Source organism: Emydura macquarii, unplaced genomic scaffold (genome assembly GCF_026122565.2).
Source record: "Emydura macquarii macquarii isolate MOO-44397 ecotype Brisbane River unplaced genomic scaffold, CSIRO-AGI_Emac_v2 contig_1039, whole genome shotgun sequence".
Taxonomy (NCBI): domain Eukaryota; kingdom Metazoa; phylum Chordata; order Testudines; family Chelidae; genus Emydura; species Emydura macquarii.
The window spans coordinates 1,280,649-1,303,091 of NW_027131176.1; the positions used below are offsets into that span (position 1 = coordinate 1,280,649).

The 22,443-nt window shown below is 34.8% G+C and overlaps 2 protein-coding genes across 6 annotated transcripts in view; one reads left to right on the top strand and one right to left on the bottom strand.

Moving 5' to 3' along the window:
* Nucleotides 1-3,957, bottom strand: part of RUNX2 (RUNX family transcription factor 2) — a 190,373-nt gene extending 186,416 nt beyond the window's left edge. The window contains exon 1 of one of the 2 annotated variants that reach the window (XM_067544938.1): nt 3,885-3,957. In XM_067544938.1, coding sequence (XP_067401039.1) covers nt 3,885-3,942 — 58 coding nt within the window. In that variant the 5' untranslated portion in view covers nt 3,943-3,957. The remainder of the gene's footprint in view (nt 1-3,884) is intronic. The other variant, XM_067544940.1, reaches the window with a different exon arrangement.
* The window catches only part of SUPT3H (SPT3 homolog, SAGA and STAGA complex component), a 475,306-nt gene that overhangs the window by 54,164 nt on the left and 398,699 nt on the right, over nt 1-22,443 (top strand). The window contains exon 2 of one of the 4 annotated variants that reach the window (XM_067544945.1): nt 17,554-17,647. The exons of the other annotated variants lie outside the window; for them this stretch is intronic. The gene's annotated coding sequence lies outside the window, so the exon portion shown is untranslated. The remainder of the gene's footprint in view (nt 1-17,553; nt 17,648-22,443) is intronic. 4 annotated transcript variants of the gene reach the window in all.

Consider the following 22,443-nt stretch of genomic DNA (forward strand, 5'->3'; position numbering starts at 1 on the left):
CTTCATATGAGCAGTTCTCTCTAAGAAAACCTCTAGATGAATATTTATTGAAAAAAGCAAAGTTGCAATACAGAATGACTTAGCTCGGCCTCAGTACTATATTTTAGACCACCAGTGTATAAAATTAAAAGCACATGGATTTTGAATTACTAGAAAAGGTTTGTAATTGATTAGCGCTCTATGAAAGTATTGAAGTAGAGTAAGGTTTGATTTGTGAATGGTTCTATTGAATAAAGATTAATCCTGTATGCTTGATAAAATCTTAGTGCTTCTAATGAGTTAGGGTGTTTTTTCCTCCTTAGTTTATTTAACCATCAGATAATTCAGTGTTCTTTTAACAAACTGGAACATTTTTATCTTAGTGAATTTTACATCAGCATGGCTGATTAACAGTCCAGACTGTCAATGGGTAGTTCAAAGTAAGTAATTAAATGAATAAATATATTTTGTTCCTTACAAACCATTAAAAATATAGTTAGTCATGTATATTTCTTGTGTGTAATATGCTTACAAGCTGTAGTGATGGGAATCCATTCTTATTAATCTAAATGAGAATAGTCCTATTCATGGTATTTCATGTTATACTTTCTGTTCTGATCACTTTGCATTATATTTTAATACAAACAAAAGTGGTGATTAAAATTGGTTGTTAATATTTTTGATTGGTATCTAGAGGTGGAATTTATAGATGCTTTCTTCTTTTAGTCCACAGAAATATATACCTTTCTGAATTTCTGTATTTTGGATCCTGTTCTAAATTGTCTATTTTTTTTATATAAATGCTAAGTTTAAATGTGTTACAAAGTGTTAGAGCAGCTCATAATCAGTTCTCAAAGTTTTTAAATAGTATACATGTCATTGAGTAGTATCATGATATAAATGGTACAACTTTTTGTTATAGGCTTGTTAAATTTCATTTTCACTTCCTCTATCTATCATGGTCAATTACAAAAGGTTAGATTAGAGTATTGGCCAAATTCTTGTCTGATTTACACTCTGGGCAATGTCTCTGAAGCCAGTGAGGATGCACTTAACATACATCAGTGCAGAATGTGGTTCCTTTTATATATAACTGATATGGTATGTATTTCAGAAGTACTACATGAGCTGGAAGATCCCATGTAAATCATGTCTACCGGATATTTTTCAACAATGTGGTGTTTGTTAGCTGTGTAGGATTTATTCTGAGCAGTTTATTGTTGTTCTTTTAACTATAGGTACAAAAATATAACTGTCTTGGCAAACTCAAAATTAATAGGCTTAAATGTAAAAGATTCAACACATAAGTATACACAAGCAGAACACAGAACTTGGATTTAGCTCTGAGTGTACCTGTGCTATAGAAAAGTAATTTGAATCTATAACACAGTTTCTGGATAATTCAGAATTTATTAGATTAAGTAGGAACATAGGTTTTTGAAATTACAAAAGATCCCCTACATCAGGTGAAATAATAATTTGTAGAGATTCAGCTAAACTTATTGATGAACTGATCAGAAGTGTGATGCACTCCACTTTCATGGCACTATCATTAGTTTCACAGATCAGTTCTTAAGAAAAACCTTATCAAATTTAACAGGTCCAATAGGAATATATTAGAGAACAGAACTGGAGGAGACTAAATGCAGATATGACTATAATGAAAATGTTAGTTGGATTATGCATTCTGATACACAGCCACACCATTTTGTTAGTTTGGAAACAATGGATGAGTAACATGGATCTTGTAGCTTCTATTCTTATATTATAATTTAGCAAAGACATAGCAATCAGTATTTTTCTCAGATTAAATATTAAGGTAGAGACATTCCGCTTTTACTTTAGAAATTCATTGTAGTTTGTCAAAGGACACATTTATTTGTCCAACCTTACACACACACACACACACACACACACAGAATTTGGAAGCATGTTGCAACAGTGTTCAGTAGCTTAAAGGATGACCAAAAGTAGATGAATTAAGCAGTCAGCACTGCATGTTATGATAATTTTAGCCAACTAAATTTCTCTTAATCTCTTTTGGAAGTAAAAGCAAAAGAAAGTCCCTATACATGTAAACTGTATTTCCTGTTGTAAACACTGGGATAATGTGGTCTGGCTACACTTCGGCTGTGCTTCATTAAGACAGCAGTTTTAGTAGAAATGCTGTCTACCATTTAAAACTTTTTTTTTGTGTGTGTCCACATTTTATCTCAATACTATGCGTAGCATACCTCAGCGTGACCACTTTTGGACAGCTAGTACTGAGAAATAGCACTATGTAGTAGTATCAATGCCTTTGTATATCTTAAATGAAACTGTCTCTCTCTTCCTTAAATATGAACTTTCTTCTTGTCTGAATGTACTCATAGACTTACAGTACATTCACGTGTTTAACTACTAGCTAGTTAAAATGTGTGAAGTAGGAGGGGTAAAGAGAACTCAAACTATCAGCTAGTTACAATATAAGTTTAATCTATGAGTATGTGCTGAAAACATTTCTAGCATCGTTTTTATTTTTTAAAGTGGGGGTGGGGTAAAGGAGGTAAAGGTTCAGCTGCAATCCCAACATAGTTTCAGCATGATGGACAGCATTAAGAAAATCTTGTAAGTTTTCATATGCTTTTCTTGTGATGTTCTTTCAAATAATTCAGATAGTTTTACTGACTAGTCTCAATAAATGTTTCAGTGAAAAAATCTTCCACATATATATGACCACTGATCATATATTAACATGGTTTGGCTTTTTGCAGTCTGTTCTTTCAACTAAAGCTCAGTTGCATTGTGAATTTTATAGAAATCAGAAAAAGTTATTCAGTTTCATTCAGTTTTATTTAATGATCATTTATTTCACAGAGGATTAAAATGAATTAATTTATATTGATTTTAAAAATAGGTTTGGGGGGAAGGTTTAAAATTAAAGTGATAGTGTAGTTTTACAGTGTATGTGTACTCTATATGGACATGAATGTAAATATAAATAATACATACATATATAATTATATGATTTCATCAAGACGTTTTAAGACCTATTTACAGTTCGGAATATCTAAGCTGATATTTGGCAACATAGTGTTAAACAGAGCCGCTATAAAAATGCTACTACAAATCAAGTTGAATTTCATGCATATTTTTAAATTCCATTTTACTTTATTTTCACAGATGCATAATTTTTATGGAAAAATGATCTCTGCTTATTCATGACTCAAATGTAGGTAGAAAAACTGTTTCTAAAGAGCTGATGCATTTTAAAGCATGCTTGCTGTGAAAGAGGAAACGAACAGATTTTTGGGGGTGGCTGTGGATTAACACTGAATACTTTGGTGTATACATTAAATGAAGATTCTTAGTTTATAAAACATCTATTACATTGGTAAGGCAATCGTGTAGGAGAGATTGCTACTTCCTGTAGTTTACTAATTTTCTTCAGATACAGAGAACTAACAGGGTTAAGTTAGTAATTCATTTGTCTGTTGAAAAGATTTGAATATCCGGTGATGCTGGAGCTCTGTAAAATGTCACATTTTCCTCCCAGGTTCTTCACCTGGTGGTCTTCTGTGATATTGTTGATTGTACTCATTTAATACTTTAACTTTAGTAAGCTTTTTACCTAGTGGAGAGCAGCATCTGACTCTTCTAAATATACATAACTGGAAACATTGAATTACATAAGTGACAGCACACCTGCTGTCAAACCCTAGAATACAGTGTAGCAACTTCACTTTACCTAGCTTGTCAGTTAACAAAATTAGTTCTTAAATCTGCATACGTTATTTATGGTAACCTCTTTTTTCAGGAGTATACCCAAGTATTGTATTTTAAACACAAAAAACTATTTAACAGGTTTTTGTTTTGATGACTATCAAAGATCATTCATAGAATTAAATAAACATTGTAACACTTACCCCAAAAGAAGTTTTGCTGACATGGTGTCACTGAGCTGAACAGACTGTTTGATGCCATAGTCCCTCTCTGTTTTCACACGCAACTTGTATCTTCTGGTGTAAATACTGCTTGAAGCCTTAAACTGAAAATACAAACCATACCCAAACCTAGTTTTAGTATTAGTGTGTCCTGAGTGCATAAACTCTATTTCTTTTTTTCTGTCAAAAAATTGTGTATGTAGCACTGGTAACATGTGAAAAACAAGGAAACAAAACAAAAAGAGAGCAAATATTTGAAGGACCTACTATTACTGCATAGACTGTGGTTAGAGAGTACTTACTGACTTTGTTGGTCTCAGTGGCTGGTAGTGACCTGCGGAGATTAACCATTTAAAAACCAGAGGCTTCTTGCTGTCCTCCTGGAGAAAGTTTGCACCGCACTTGTGGTTCTGTGGTTGTTTGTGAGGCGAATGAAGCATTCACATAATCCAAAAAAGCAAAAGCTTTAAAACTCCTTTTTTTGCAAGCACTGTTACTGGAGAGACAGAATCATGTGGTTTGTGACCTCACAGTCCTCAAAGTAAAGTGGGACTGCCTACCACTGTGGCTTTTTCTTTCTCTCTCTCTCTTTTTTTTTTTTTTTTTTTTTTTTTTTAATTTTATTTTTACAAAAGACTATGGCAAGGCCCTTCCTGGCATCCAGAAGGATATAGCCTTTTAATTTTTGTGACTCATGAGGATTTGGAGAGAGTACAAAATGCTGAAAGAGTCCAAACTCCTGTACAGCTAAAGCATATGGACAGCAGAACTTTATTTGTACTCTCAGTGCAGGCTCCCCCTCTTTTTTTTCTCCTCCTGCCTCCCCCCCATTCTTTCTCTTGTTCATTATTGTGTCTGTGGAGAAGTAAGCAAAATTGGCGCAAGTGGCTGTGCGAAATTCTAAACAACAGTGATGATTTAAAATAATTTACATCTTTGGATTGTATCACGATCTTGGGTCTGCTTCATATTTGCTGGGTGGCTGGATTCCTTCTGTTTTTCTTTTTCTTGTCTTCCTATACTTGTGAATCTGTAACTCATTGTAAGAAACTTTACCTTTCCTAAGGTCTGGTAGCAGACTGCTTGTTGGGCTGTTTTGTATTGTAATTGGCTGTCATAGAAGCGTTAGTCTAGGGGTTCCTTTACAAATCTTAAATCATGTCTGTCTTGCTTACGTACCTTCAAGATTAGCTGGCAGCCTTATATAATGAAAATTAAGTTCAATTATATATCAGTCTTAGCTTTTTTACTGAATCTATCATTTGTATATTGTAACTACTTTCAGTACTGTATTATAAATTATGCTTTCTTAATAAAAAAAAACTTTCAAGAATTTAATATGAATGTTACCAAACAGTATGGCTTATACTGCTTGTAGAATTTTGATTGCTTACATCAATTGCTTATTATAATTCTGTTTCAGAGAAGCAGTACCGTATGAGTCTTTGAGTGATACTGTTAAGTTTTATTCAGCACTTAAATGCAAAACTTACTTTGAAAATGAAACATAATTTTGATGTATATGTAAAGATTAAACAATATCATAGGTAATATCTACTTTTTATATACTTAACATACTATAACTTTGACATTGATTGTGTAATATAAGCTTTTACTATATCAGGACAGTGTGTTAACAAAAGCAGTATTTTTCTTTATAATAGAAACTTTGAAATAAATTGCAAAATGCTGTGTGTAATAGGGAATAATGTGTACAGACAGTGTGTATTAGTAGCCTTGATTTGCTCACTCAGATTCACAACAAAATTGGAAACATCTTTAAACTATCTTATATTTGCTCTTTTTGGACATGTAATTGTGTAGAACTCATTTTCTTGTTACCATGATTGTATAGTATGGGCACTGTATTTTATAATTCCATCTTTTTTGGGGTGTGGGGCGAGGCAGAAGAATGGCAGAAAAGAAATATAGACCTAACATTTTCCAAACATTTTTCATCATTTATTTGTACCACTCCTCATAAGCATGTCTGTGGCAATTGGCTTCCCTCACTTCTTTCCCTATTTATCTCTTCCCATGCTTCTGCAATAAGAAATTGTTTAGAAGTGGTGTGAAACTAATCACTTGAAATGGGTGGAGATCAGGTTCTCCTTTTTTTTGTGTGGGTGGGTGGAGTGGGGGAGAGGAGATGGGAAAGGAGTATTTCAGTAAAACTATTATTTATACATTTTGCTTTTCTTTGGCAGATACTTATCAGAGAAACATAAAACCAATCATGTTTCTGAACATCTCAACATAATGTATATTAGAATGTAAACTGTATTGTATTCAGTTCAACACTTTCCCTGTTCTATAGCGATTGCCAAATTTCTAGAACTGTTCCTTAAAATGAGACCTTATTTACCGAATAAACTGATATATGTAGAAGTTTTTTGAAAGTGTAACCTAAACTAACCCAACCAAACGAAAAAATTCACCTGTTTCTTTAGAGATGGGTTTCTTGTACCCTATATATATATATATATATATATATTGTGTGATAGTGCCATCACTGAGAAAGCAGTTAAAGGCATACAAATGATGAAATAGAACACTAATTCTGTTATATAAACAAAATACACTTGTGTGAATTAGAATTCTAATAAACTTTTAGTGTATTAAAAGCATTTGGAGGTTTTTACCCCTATAATTTGTGGAATTTCAAATTGTAAGTACAAACGTCTCTGAAAATATGTTTACACATCAAAAAAGTTCAGATGTTATAAGTATATTCAGTTACCTTATATAATAGATCACTTGACTGTTGGAGGCAAATTCTTATATTTTTACATATTTAAACCAATCTTTATATTTCTAAAATGGCAGAAGCCCTAACATTCATTACTCTTCATTTCTTTAACAACTGAAAATCATACTCACCATGGAGAATTGGATCTCTAAATTGTAAATTGAAATAATACTGACCCAAGATGAAGTTTTTTTATTGCCTTGACTTGTATAGCTGCAATGTATTCCACTAACTTTCCCTTTCACTACATTACCTAAATAAGATGCTCTTTTGAACAGCAACAGGCTACTTTATTCATTTCTGATATCAAGATTAAGATCACTACAATAAATTCTCCATTTAACAGCGTGAAGTTAGTCAAACTAGAAAAATATTTGTACTAATGTGTGATTGAAGTATAGTTTTAGATATTTTCTATATTCATTTAGAACTTAAATTTGTATTCTCGGTGTTAGAAATGTTTCTTTTATTATTTGAGTAATCTTTTTAATTATGGTGAGAATTTTCTCAAGTAAAAACATGTACAGATGTAATACCTGCCAACTTGTTTCTTCAAAAATAGCTTAGGTTAATGTGATGAAGATATATTAATTCTGAGAAGTCAGTGTGTGTTGTTTGCAGACATGTATTTAAGCCTTTTGTTTAAAAGGCAGAACTGTAGAAAGCAAAGTTAAATTAAAAAAAATTTGATGGGGGTTATTTTAAGCCACTGATATAATTAGTGTATTAGTGTAGTGATAAAAAGTATCAAGCTAAAGAATTTGCTCTGTAAATTATGGACTTGTTCTTCAATGACAAATTAAGAGTCATTTTGATATTAAAATAAGTTGCAACACAAAACTAATGCCATCATATTCTTTATCTTTTCGGAAATTTGTTTTGAAAACCTGTAAGCCTTGCGTTATCTTATTTCCAAACGTTTTGTTTTTTGTCACTCATACTTTATACAGCATATAAACTATATGATACACTGTAGGGAGTATTTATGTACTAAAATAGTTTGTTTTTATGCTGTGGTCAACTTGCTATGAGAGAAGAATGGGGGACTTCTGTAATATGGCATATCCTTATGCTACTTCTTTAGATGCTTCAAACCCACAGATATTGCTGCTTAAGGTTTATCTCAAACACTGCTGCATTTTCCTGTTTCTGACAGCATGAAGCCACTCTGCTTGGCGTCTACGTTTCACAAATCCACAGAGAAGTCATTCTCATTTTGATTATAGCTTTCTCAGTGGTGCTGTATTTTACGTTATGGTAGTTCCTACCTAATATATTTACTGTTTTATTACAATGTAGGGTGTGTTTGCACATTTTAGGAAAACTTCATTGTATAGACTAGTGTATACTTCCAACATTGTTACAGTTGCCTGAAGTAGATTCAGTATCACATATATTAACCTATTATAACAAGCCTTACCTTGTATTTAGCAAAAGATCAAAAAACCTATTTAATATAAAGATATTCAGTAAAAATAGTTCTTTATGCCAACTTGTATTGCTTTTTATAGTCATTCCTGCTAAAATACTATTGGGGTGTTGAACAAATTAAATGCCTGTTTTTTCACCATGTTTTTATGATGATCTTCCTGTGTATACATTGTTAACCCCAACCCTTTTCTCCTGATTATTAATTTTACTATGAATGGTATGAAGCTGATAATTTTTTACACAGAAGCACAGACTATCTTTTCTTCTAGTGTAAGCAGATACTGGTTGTATGATTTTTTCTCTTTGGACTCTAAAGATCTGTTTAAACCTAAAACAGAAATCCGTGCTATAGATTGAGATGAGAGTAATTCTCTGTTAATCAGTGATTAATTTAATAGTAATTAACATAATTGTTTCATATTGCCTTGAGTTAATAACCCTCATTTGTCATTATGTGGTTAAAAAAGGTCACATAATGCCCACTTCAACCACAATAATAAAAAACTCTGGCTGCTATCCAGGGCAAGGTTGTGCATCTTAGAAGCCAAATATATCTTCTTCACTGTTGCTTTTGTACATTATTGCTCAGTTATTTTGATTATCATTGGTGTTCTTCTGTTCTCTATACATTTATTTCTTAATCTGTACAGCAGGTAAGAATGCCTTTCTAGTTAAATATAGTCCAATAAGCTGTCAATAGTTGCTGTTTAAAATCATAATGTTTTTGCGTTTTCTCTGGTCTGTTTTTCTTTTACAAAAAAAAAAAGTCAGCTTGCAGAAAATATGGGAAACTTGTCTCATATAACAGCTGAGGATGTGGCTAGGTTAAGGCAGGAAACTGCTACCCACAATGCAATGTTACATACACTACCACTTAATAAAATTTATTTCAAACATGCTACTGACAAAACCAAAGAAAAATAATATCCTAACTATGCTAGTTAGTACACGAAATATATCTAGGGAAAAGTGAAAGTAATCTGTCTAGAGCCTTTTCTGCTTATAGGATACAATACTACCACTAATTAAACTATGGGAGATCTCAGTAGTTAAAGCAGTGAATTATTTTTAGAAAATATTCATATCTCTCTGGAAATTAATGCTAGTATTTTGCTAATAGTTGTTGAAGTTGCTTTTTTTATATGCATAGTTTTGATAGGTTCCTTTTGGTAGCTTTTGGGGATATTCATTCTATATTTTCATGGAATGAGTGTGGCGACTTTTTTTTTTTCTGGTTGGTCTTACTTGTACCTTGAGTTTACCTACCTTTACCATATCCAAGCAACCTAAACCTTCCCCCTCCCAAAAGAAGAGATGACGATAAATAATTAACCTGCATGTGGTTTGACAGGAAGATGCTGTTCATGCAGTACTTAAGAACAAGAAAGAACTGTTTGTTTGTTTATTTTTACTTTTTCATGTAATATAGGAAGACAGACTAACTTCATGAGCTTTTATTTGACTGCTGACAATTTTAATAAAATTATCTAATAAAATATCTAATAGTATCTTTAGTATGCTTTGGCTAATTTATAAAGTACATAAATATTTTACACTTACTATTTAAATTAAATATTTGTAATAATTTATTAAAACAGTATTTTTTAAAATTGATAGTGATACCTGTTTGGACATTCATGTCATTTCAGCATAAATGTCCAGAGAGTTTTATTTTAGAAATGACAGTGTCCTTGTTTCTCATTGTTTTTAAATACGTGTATTAAGGGTGATCCTCTTATGGAAGAACTTTTTTTTTTGGAAGTATTTTCCCCTATAGTTACACTTATCAAGAACAGCTGCTGTAGTGCCATGGATCCTATCCATGGACTCATGGTGGTCTGCTGAACAACGTTCTTCAACTTTGACAGGTGAGACAGAGACTCTCCAGTGCCACTGCTTTTGGATGAATCTAGCTGTGGTTGGAGAAAGTGCATCTTGCCAAAATATATGGGTAAGACCACACACAGCCTTTAAAATAGTTATTGTAAGCTTATTTTTAGGCAATATATGTCTTGACAGTTCCTTTATTTGCATGCCAATTTCATTGCTGCATATAGATTTTTCATTTATTTTAGTAATGTCAATTGCAGATTTAAATCTGTATTTGTAAAGTTTTTGCACAACATTTACACTGGAAAACTACAGGATTGCTCCTTAAACCTTGATCAAGATTAGGAGACAGGTTTTTAAAATAACGTTATAGCAGAGCATTCATGCTGCTCAGAGCTGGTGTCAGTGTTTTCTTGTTAAGCCACTGTTTTCTGGGGCATAGTTCAGCGATTAAATTTTGCTTCTGGATTTAAAATTATACCCGTTTCAGATGCATCTATGCTTGTATAAGTTTGAAAGGATATATATTTGAGACATGAAATTTGTTCAGTAAACCTAATAAAAGTTGAATGATTTTTTAAATTGCTAAGATATTAAACATTGAAGTTAAAATCTCCACTTGATTTATACAGTAACTATTGCACAGTATTTTTCATATATAAAGTATTATATATTCTAAATGTCTACCTAGACAATTAGCTGGATAATACATATTTAAAATATATATTTAATTGACAATCTAGAAGACCCTGTAGGAATTTTGGATAAACAGTACTTATTTGGTATCTTTCAGAACAGATGTTTTAAAAATACTCCAGAGAAATTTAAATACAATACTGAGATGGAATAAGATAAACTGTTCAGAAGTTGTTCATATGTACTTGTACAGTTTATTCCAGTTCTGCAGTTCCCAAAATAACTGGCATAATCTTGTGTGACTGGTTCTCTGCCATAGGTTATTTATTATTCTTTATTAGTTAATTTTGCATACCACTATTGTTGTGCCAGGGGATTTTACAAACAAATAAGACAGCAAAGTTAGTGCTCTGAGGAGCTAATAATAAAAAAACCACCACCACCACCAAAAAACCTAAAACAAAAATTGAAATAGGGGGCAGGATAGTATGCAATAAAAAGCAAGTGATTTGAGCAATTAGGGATAGTCACCATGTACCTTTTGGTTTTGCTTTCTGGATTTGTTTTGTGTGTGTGTGTGTGTGTGTGTGTGTGTGTGAGTGAGACAGAGAGCTTTCTTTTAAGGTGTGGGGAGAAACAGTGGTTTCTAGACCATTGTATATGAATCGCTATTCTGATTGGGTGATGGTCATCCAATCAAAGTGCAAGGAGAGGCAATAATCACTGTGTGTGGGGTGGGTGGGGGCGGGGGGGGAGGAGAACTTACACACACAAAGATTCCAGGACTGTCACTTTAAAGCCTAGACTGTCTGAGTCATTGTGAAGCAATGGAAACAGCTACATACAAGCATAGCTGAGAGCTCTTTTTGTTCTTAATATTACCAGGTTCGATCGTCATTGGGATTCATGGTCTTAACCATCTAATTTTTAAGTTTCAGCCATTTTAACTTTACAGATTACACCCTTGCCACAGCAAGGCATCTATCTATGCCATGCCAAGAGTCCTAGGCCATTGTGATAGTAGAGATAACAGCCAATCATCACACTAACTGGCATGCAGCAATTTCATGGGGACAGACTGTGCAGGTGGTGGATTACTTGGCCCAAGAGCCAAGGCTTTCAGCTACTCGTTCCTCAATATTTCTGTGAATATACATAACTCTGCATTCTGGTTCCTTGTAGTACTTTTGCTGTATTCACATATTTCAAGCTGTTTGGTAGCAACAAAGATGTTATACTCAGTCCCTTCAGTAGAAGCAGAAAACTAAAATTTGTATGAAAGAGAAGGAAGAAGTATGAAAAAGCAGCGAAAATGGAGCTGTCAAACTACTGAAAGGGGAAATTATTTTTTGCATTTCTTTCCATCCTTCCTCCCATTTCTTTCCCTGGATTCCTCCCAATAGATCATCAAGGCTCTTGTCCCCAGAATTTGCTTTTATTGCACAACTCCATATCTGGGGAAAATCCTACCCATTCCCTCCTAGTTCAAAAAATTTATTGCAGGTATGTGGAGAATAGCTTTGTAGGTTTGTAAAGAGGGAAATGTGCTGTGGAAAGGAGATAGTCGTGGGACTAGAAGGAGTAAAATTGATGGTATGACAAGAGAAGGAAGAGGAGGGGATAAGGAAGGATTTTTTAATTCTTGAATGAGTTTGCCTTTCAGTAAAATGGCAGTTTTTTGGTGAGGGTGATTCAGACAGTAGGAGGAGCTAAGGAACAAAAATTGAATGAACCACAAAGAAAGGAACTACCACAGACCCCTTACAAGTTGACACAATGGATAGGATTCCCACAGAAGGCTAAGAAAGTAATGGAAGATTGTGGCAACTATAACTGAGGACAAACATCGATGGAGCTATGAAGAACATGAGAACTGTTTTTTTTTACTGAATGTAACATATGCCTCTGTCAGTTAGATTACTAGTATGTGTGGTCTGTGCCTCTTTCAGTTAGGCTGTTTACTTGGCCCCACAGTTTGGACTACAAGGATGTGAATTGCAGCAAGCAAGCTGCACTGTAGTGTCTCTGTGTGGATGCTACGGGTGTGATCTAAAAGGTTCCTAGTTCATTGGTTGTCGGAAGAACAGGGATACCAGGGGGAAGTCAGACCTATCTAAGTCTGGATGGAAATGCGAAGCTTAGATAAGACAATATACATGTAGAACTTTTATTATTTAATCTAGTCTCTGATAGAGTACTATATGTTCATGGATAAATATTATGTTTCGAAGAAATTGGTATCACTGTGTCTGCCTACTGTTCATAGCTCAAGAAGGGACATCTGTAATAGGGAACCAACCCAATTGGATCTACTGAGGAAACGTGGTTGTTAAGCAGGAGTGCTCTAATCTGGAGAACCAGTCCGTAAGTGGGGTGAATCGCTGGATTCCGCTATGAGAGAAGTGCAGGTGCTGGGTCTATCACTTGGAAGGGGCCTCATGGAAAGATTGAGTGAGAGATCAAAGTACATCTTACCCAGCAACCATGACAAGAACCTTTCATTCTAGGCAGGTGTTCTTTATTTGTGGAAAGGGCTGATAAAGGACATGAACATAGAAAATACCCCATCCAATGATCCAGCAGAAAGGCATGAAATGGAACCATCAGCAAAGAAGAGAAAGCTCATAATCATAGTGACTGTAGTGAGGAGCCTGGGTTGATTTCCCTTGATACAACAGAATAGTTTTGATGCCTTCTGGGCACCAAAGCCAATGATGGTATGACAAGAGTACTGGATATCTTAAAGAATTTTGAGCATTTCCTACTGGTTACAATTCATGTGAGAGCAAACCACACCGATGAATTACAATTTGTTATCACAAATCACAACGGGAAGCTTGGAAGAGAACTTATAACACAAGTCATCTTTCAAGAAAATCCCTCTGAAGCCAAGTGCAAATGAAGAAATAGAAAGGATCTTGGCTACCAGCAATGGTTATGAGTTGCTGGAAGGCTACAGGGTACAGGGATGCTTTTTGTGATCCTAGATGGATTAAATGGGCTCCAATCCTAAGGCAGAAAGTAGGGTACAGACATCTTGGCTCAAAACCAGCCAGAGAGCTTTAAATTAGATATCAAAGGCAAAGCTTTCACTTAACTCATGTGGTCTGCTCTACTTCGTACATTAGAAATCTGTGTAAAAGATGGAGTTGTGCTGAAATATAAGATGAAGAATAAGAAGAACATTAACCTGTATAAATGCAAGGAATCTGAGAGACAAGCAAGAACAACATGAATTATATGAAATCAAGGAAATTATGATCTTATGGGCATAGATGAAAACGGAGTTGGGATACTTCTAATAACTGGGATGTCAATATAGATATAACCTACAGTGATGAGATGAGAAGTGAAAGTGGAGCATCAGTGGCCATGGATAGAAGGTGGGTATAGTGTCTGACCAGGTCATGAACAATTTAGTTCAGTGGCTGAGAATTACCTTCAGAGAATTATGAAACCCAATAAGACTATTAAAACAGATCCACCATCTTGACAGGAATAAGTAAATGCCTGACTGATCAAAGTCTTGAAAAAAGAACCCAACAATATCAGTTTTCAAACTCAAGACATAGATGTTGTGTCTACCTGTTGGAGTGTACTAAAAAGCACTTTTGTTGCCAGTTTCAGCAGAGGGGTCAAAGACTAACTAAAGCGGCATGGAGAATAAACCACATTCTTGACCACTTCTAGGGTTCCTTTAGGTCATAGTTTGAAGCATTTTTTTTGCAAGAAAATGGTAGACCTTGCATGCTAATGTTGTACCTATTCTGTGGATTTGGAGAACTTCAGACTCAAGTTCAGCACTTGGGATAACAATAAATAAATTAGAGAGCCAAACAAAGAAATGTCTACTTTGCATATTTAACTGTATATAAAAAATCAATTTGATAATTTATCTAAACGAATATTTTATGGAGTAGTTCAGTTATTTTGTGTTTTATCTACCGTTTATTGTTTTGTGACCAGAGTAACTGAAATTAAATATTCTTTTTCTTTATTAATATTTTTTAAAAACCCAGAAAATTAAAATTTACATTATATTTTAGTTCAGGGGAATGATGGATTTGCTGATATTTATATGTACATTAAACTAATTTGTGTTGTAACAGTAGAATTACACAGCCACTGGATGGGATTGGTTGTAATGTTTATATACTCTTCATGATGTCCATTTCCTCATATATAGGAGACTCTGATCGTACAACAGGATCCCATACCTCTTATGACAATTACATGCCATGGAGTACCACTTCAGAGGTACTCTTTGTGTGTGTAAAGGTTTGCACTGGCAGATTCTGTTGCAGTATCAGGGTCTTGAAGTACTTTACTCTGTGCTGTTAGAACCTTTGTACCTACCCCTGTGCTGAAGGAAGTAGGGCTTTGCATGAGCATGAGTCTGGCTCCTGGAATACATTGTAAGGCTGGCATCTTGGGAAGTGACTGTGCTCATTGGAACAGAGTAAGCAAATAAAAACCTAATCCCTGTCTTTCACATTCTATATCATTACAGCTATTATAGGTAAATCTTTTCACTTCCAGAAAGAATACAATAATGAACCTTTATAGCCATTTTCATTGACATGGGTCAAAGTATAACATGCAGTGTTAATACAGTAATAGGCTTTAGTCTTGTCACGTGACAAATTGCATTTTGTCATTTTTATTTTGTTTTTCTATGAAATTTATCATTTTTCTTATTGGGTTACGGAAGCTTTTACTTTTGAAGAAAAAATTAGATATGATTTTCTTGCTTTGTGAGGTCCAGGTTTGCCTTGTGTGGGTTTGAAACAGCTCTGCAGCAGTCTGTTTATATTTCAGTTTCAGGAAAAATGATACCAGTCTTCTGAAAAATGGAATATTTGCAATAATAAGTGGCATCTTTACAAGTTAAACATCATAATCAAAGAGCTAAAAAATAACATTAGGTTGTCTTTCAGACAAAAGTTACAGTGAAGTAGCTCCTGTTTTACCACTGAATTGGTGTAATTTATTTTTCTTTAACTGGAGAAAAAATCCAATTGGTTACTGCATAAAATTGAATCCCTATGTTTTATGGTGTGGGTAGATGAAGGTAGTTATCTGTTGACTTCTGTATGTGGCAGCTACAGTAATTTAAACTATTTTTCCTTCTTGGTAATTGGATCAAATTGGACTCCCAAATATATGACGCTGTTGTGCTATTAACTATGCTTAGAATGATGCATCTTTTACTAGAAAAATTCATGCTTTTATACTTCATGAAATACTTTTCTTTTCCCAGAGGTGCACTCGTGGCTTCCTTGCATTAGACAAGAGGGAGCTAGGCAACCCAAACTAGCAGTTAGATGAGAGGCCTGTCCTACGTTCTGCTAAATGTGTGTGTTAATTAACAAACAAAATCTGAACAATTGGTAGATAGAAGATGAACTATTACCACAAGCGTCTTTCAATCTGTATCACACACACAAAACCTACAGCAAAAGAATGTTAAATTTGTGAAGTCAAGCTTCAGCATTTAAGAAATGCAAGAATTAAGGTTGCCTGTGCCTCTTTAAATCAACCCCCTTGTGTGTATGCATTATAATAGTCTTTTTAATTACAGGATCACATATTTTTCCACAGGACTACTGCCTCATTCAGTACACAAAATGGATAATGCACACTGTATGAACAGCTATTCAATGTTTTGTTTTATCCTCATTTGTTCAATGTGTGTCCACATGCCTCATTTATAGCACACTAGTCAAACTTTGCTTTGAAGACAGAATATTTTATTTCCTCTTGTGCTTTTCTGTGGCATTCATTGCTATATCAGAGTGGTTAAGAAACATTAATTTATCTTCAGAAGATACCTGTGAGGTGAGGGTGTTGTATTATCTCCATTTCAAAGACTGGGTACTATGGCACAGAGATTGAGATAAAAAATATTCACTAATGTTGGGCGCCCAATTTGAGATGCTTAGGACCTTATTTTTCAGAGTACTTGGCAATATATAGTACTTTATATGTTCAAAGCTTGTGAATGTTCAGCACTTCTGCAAATCAGATCCCAGGATCTTTACACCTTCCGACTTCTGCAACAAATGAGGCAGGGATTCTAAAAACAGCCTCCTTTATTTACACAACCCTGATTCATCCCCAGATCAGGTCTATCTTGTGCACTGAATGAAGCTGGGGTCCTGTGGAACCCATTGCCACAGGATATCTATAAAGCTAAGGTTTTACTAGGAATAAAAAAAAGTAGGCATTTCTATAAATAATGAGAAATTCCACCGTTACCTTTGATGGCAAAGGATAAATGGGATAACCTGGGTAATTATGGGGCTATTAATCTGACATCCATCCTGGAAAGATAATGGTGCGGCTGATACCGAACTCAATTAATACAGAATTAAAGGAGGATATTATAATTAATGCCAATCAACATGGATTTATGGAGAATAGATTCTGTTAAACTAACTTTTTTTGATAAGATTGCTAATTTGCTTGATAGAGATAATAATGTTGATATAATATACTTCTCTATAGTATTTGACTTGGTACTGAATAATATTTTGATTAAAATACTAGAAAGATACAGATTTCCATGTGCCATGTTTATTGTGTATCTGTTTTTAGGATTAAGAGCTGAAGTAATCATGCCTAGATTTAAATCTGTGGCTTCACGAAGACTAAATATTTTGAATTTGCTGTATAAAGGAAGGGATGGTTGGTTTGTTAGACTGCTAACTGGATTCAATTCCTTGCTTTTTCATGGTAGTATGACCATAAGTGAGTCACCTGTTCTTTTGGGTCTGAGTTGCCCATCTGTCAAATGGGGATAACAATACTTTGCTACCTGATAGATGTGTTGTGAGGATAAATACATTAAAGATTGTGAGGTGCTCAGAAACTATAGTAATGGCGGCAATATAAGTACCTAAGATAAATAGATAAATAAAGCACCAAGCTATTCCTTCCAGCAGAAGTGTAAAAGTTTATTTGCAAGAGTGTCTACCTTTGCTCTCTCTGTTTCTTTATCTACAGAAAATGTTTCTCAGATCACTGTGGAAGAAGTGAAATGTTTCTTTCTGCATTGCTGCTCTCTGCTTTATTCAGCTAAACAGGACATCCAATAATGGTACTCAGAATGCTTAATATATTCAAATATTAACTAGTCAGTAGTTGCAAACTTGAGCTCCTTTTTGGAAAATAAGCAGGTAAATGTTTCTCAGGTGACAACTGAGAAGTTATGGAGTCCGGTTTTCAGAGTTGCTAAGAACCTGTACTTAAATTGCACTTAAAAGTGTGAGTTTTGGGTGCTCAGCACTTGTGAAAATCAGACCTTTAGTGACTTGCCAAAGTTCTTGTAGTAAATTAGTATTAGAAACAGGATTAGAATAGAGCTGTCATGATGCCTAAAACAATATCTAATGCACTACATCACAATGCCTTTGGTTTCGGAAAACGACAGAAATTCATGAGGAATATTAAAGATGTTCATTAACATTGAGATTATTTAAAAATAAAAATAAAGTCCTAATACAGCATTAACATTTAAGAAATTGTGTCTGTACAGGACCTGGAATTGGGAACACAGGAGTTTGACCAGTAATTTATTGGCTTCCATGTAGTCACTTGCCCTTTGTGTATATTCCTGTAGGCCTTACTCCTTTCACTCTACTTTGATGTAATTCAGGAGTAACTCAGTTGAAATAAATGCAGTTTCATTGTGAAGAAACAGCTGTGAGAAGACCATGAAGGATGGTTTAGTGCAGTGGTCCCCAGACTTTTGGGTTGTGACCACCCCCCCCCCCCCCCCCCCCCACCTAGTCCGCTCCCCTCCGCCTCCCAGAGCTGCAGTCTGGAGCCGGGGCTGAGAAAGGGGCCAAAGCCAGGGGCCGAGCTGAGGCTGGGGCTGGGACTGGAGCTGCAGCCAGGGGCCCGTGAACAGGGCTGTGGCTGCATCTGGGGGGGCAGAACTGGAGCAGAGATGGGGGCAGAGCAGGGCTGGGTGTTAGTTCCTTTCCAGCCTGTGGGGGCTGGCCCAGTCCCTCCCGAAGGTTCCTTCACACGCCACTGGGGCCGTGCCCCATAGATTAGTGAATAGGCTCTGGACTGGGACTTGTGATCTGGGTTTGGTGATAGATTCAGCTACAAATTATTTATGGCAGATCACTTAATCTACCCTACTGATGATTCTCAGGTTGCTGTGATGGACTATGGTGAAATCTATATAATTACCTAGACAAAGATTGAATCAGTGCCTATGTGTATTTAATGGAGCCATTTAGTGCTTATGTAATTGAAAGTGCTATAGTGAGCATTGGCTAATATTTGTGCAATAAAACTCTTTGAAGTACAGTGTTTATACAGTTGAAGTACCAATTGTTATATTTGTTACTGAATCCACAAAGTATTTAGTTAAATAGTGTACAAAAGGGAAGCACTTATGTTTCCGAATTTAACGGGCTTTTCTTTCGGAGGGAATATATATTGGTCCTTTCTGGAAACCTGGAAGGGTTTTTTCTGTTACTTTTCTTGGCACTATCAAAGGCCCTGCATTTGAGCTAATCTCCTGGCCATTGCTTGAGTCAACCAGTGGAATTGTTAGTGACCATGCTGCTTCCATGTTCCTGGCCCTATGTTGCTACTGATCTTTTAGTTCCACAGATTTTTTTAACTAAAGGATTAATATAAAATGTAAGCAAGTGTCTTTCTTAATCCTGTTTTACACATCACCCATAAAGTCATCAGAGTATAGTCAGACTTCTTTTTTGTGATGTAATCAGTGTAACTTATGCTCTGTAAAAGACAGTGCTTTGAAGAGCACTTACAAATCTTTTGAAAAACAAGACATTTCAACTGAGATCAACATTTTGTTGTTAGAAATAGGATAACAGCTGTGACTTGGTAAGCTACTGTTAGTGGTTTTTAGAAGCTAATTTGTCAGCTAGCTGGCACGCTGAGCTCATTTGCCAAAAGAAGTTGATGTCATCTCCCATGTAGCTCTTTGTCAAAGAGCAGAATCTTTTTTTATCATTGATTGTCAAATTAAACATTGCAAGAAAGGCTATATGCCAATGACATTAGTTTTCTGTTTACGTAGTCTAATTTTAGATCATTCATGAGTGAAGACAAAACTGTATTGGTCTGTTGAAAGGTGATTAATCTTTTTTTCTCTCTTCAGTTCATGATGTGTGTATCTGTTTTGTATGCACTGGATAGAAAGTCTTCTGGAGAACAGAAACTTTGAACAATTATTTTAAATTATTGCCACTTAAATCATTCTTACTGCCTACAAGTCCACAGTTTAGGTTTGGTAATCTTATATGCCTGCACATTCCAAGTGCCATATAGATCCATGCGTTATTACTTTGTGCTTTAGTCATCACTTTAAAAGGAAAACTTTTTTCCTGGAAGATAAAGAAATATAAATGGTTCAAAACTGACTTACAATACTGCATATTCTTTTTTAATGGCAATTTTAAAATAACTTTGCAGAATAACCTATCTCAAAAGAAGCTATAGAACTGTAGTTACTGTGTGCGTGTTTGTATGCGCTTGTAAGTGTAAGAGATACTTCAGTGGTTAGCCTAGGATTTATGAAACCTGGGTTCAAGTCCTTTTTACAGATGTCTGATCTTTGGCAAGTCACAAAGGGTATGTCTGCTCTGCAGCTGGCAGCGAGCCTTCCAGTCCAGGTAGACAGGCTTGAGCTATCATTAAAAATAGTAGTGTGGATATACATTCTGTACCAGCAGAAGTTTGTGCTAGCCACCTGAGCATGGCCACATGGGATTGGCTTGGTCTGACCTTGGGTGACTAGACTGAGCCTTTTTGCCAGTGCAGGAACATCCACGGTTGCACAGTAGCTTGAGCCCCACTAGTGAGAGAGTCTGTCTGCCTGGGCTGGGAGTCTCACATCCAGTTGCAGTATGGACATGCCCTTAGTGTCTCTGTGCCTTAATTCTCCATCTACTCGTCCCTTTCTCAGAAAGGTGTTCTGAGGCGAAATATATAAAAGATAGTGAGGGGTGCAGATACTACAGTAATGGGGGCTGTATAAGTACCGGAGATGGCTATAGCGCCATCTGTGTTACAGACCCACATACTGTTTAAAAATTGTATTATTGCTGGGTAAAAACACTGGATCATTTGAAGTACTTTAGTTATGTGTAGTGCGTGGAGTAGCTAAGAAGCATGAATGTACCATAATTCTACTTTAGTGTTTTAAAACATGAATATATACACAGCATTTATTGCAATATATGGGCTTAGTTATAACTATCTTAGTTATCCAAATTTAGTTTTCAATTTTGTTTTGTTTTTAACAAAAAAAATACTGTTCATGTTACTGTTTTGCTTTCATCCTGTAACCAGTTTCATGTGTACCAACGGTCACAGGTTATAATAGTCTGACATTTTTCAAATGTAATTTAAATGTTGAGGCTTTTTAAATCTTTGTAAACCTTCTTAGTGTTTTAACCATGAAACACTCTTTCTTTCTAAATTTTTAACAATTCATTACAAATAATTTTACAATAAAAACTGAGTTCGTGGACTTTACATAGTGCACTAATGGAAGTTATTTTGGGTTGAATTGGATTCTGGAGAGAGTGTTAAAGTTCTTATTTTTTAAATGACTATTAAGAAAATGAAGATGAGTCATCAGACTTTTCTTTAAAAATATATTTGGTTTATATGGTGCATGTCTCACATAGTGTTTCAATTGTAATTCACTATTTGATGACTGGACATATTTTAAAGTAAATTACTTTAAATGCTAATATGTTGTATGATGAATTAAAGAAAAAACAAAGAAATTGTTAGTCATGTTCTGACAGGTTTTTTGTAATAATCAGAATAGAAACGTTTGTTCTAAATTATTAGCTAATAAAATTAGTAGTCTCTCTCTAATGGATCAGTTTTGTTTTATATGGACTATTACAACTTTCCTTTGGAATGGAATAGTACCTTCTAAGTTTTTTTTAACAAATGTGTAAACACAGATTTTTGCTTGTCACAGATCTTTTTTTCTTTGTTTCAAATGTTATGTCTAATACATTTTCGAACATTTTTTATAAGAAAGCCCTTTCTAATCTTGCCCCAAAGCCAACTTGCCTTGCTTAAGGAGGTAGTATCATTGAAACAACGTGACTACCTATGAGAATAAGGCAACCAGGATCCTGTTTGTGGGACTACAGCCATGAGTAAAATGAGCAACATTTGGGCCAGGATTACTTAATTTAAAAAAAAAAAGTTTCCAGACACATCCTACTGTATAACTTTAATTCCTAACCATGTGCTGTAATAAAACCTGTTGGGACCAAATCCTAGTCCCATTGACTTCAATGGGACCAAGAGCTGGCTATTAAAGAATGTGTTTAGGAATGAACAATGCAGCAAAGGAAACAGTCTTTAGTATTATAGTAAGGAATAACTATTAATTTAAATTCGTTAATATGATGGGTAAACAATATAGATTGAAACCTTCATGTGTGCATCCCCACTATTAAAGTTGCAGCACATAATTTTTGATGTCTTATTACATTTTGGGCTTTAAACTTGTATCATCTTAAATTTCAACCACACTTCAACACACTCCTGAGGATGAAGTTAATATATCTCTTTATAGATTAGAAACACAAAATGTTATCACATTTCCATCTGGACTGATTTATCCATGTATCGTCACAGATTTATGATGATTATAGTCAAACATTTAATGTTTTCTTTTTCAAACATTTCAACACAGTGGCATAGTAAATCAAAACTTCCTTTTGAAAGATTGATGGCTACAAATGCATCTAATCACATCCATAGTACATTCAGAACCCTATTCAAAGCATTGATATCGTTTTTTGGATTACTGAAGGACCACACAATTGTATGTCTTTCTTTCATGGCTGCGTAAAACTCAATACTATTTTTCTG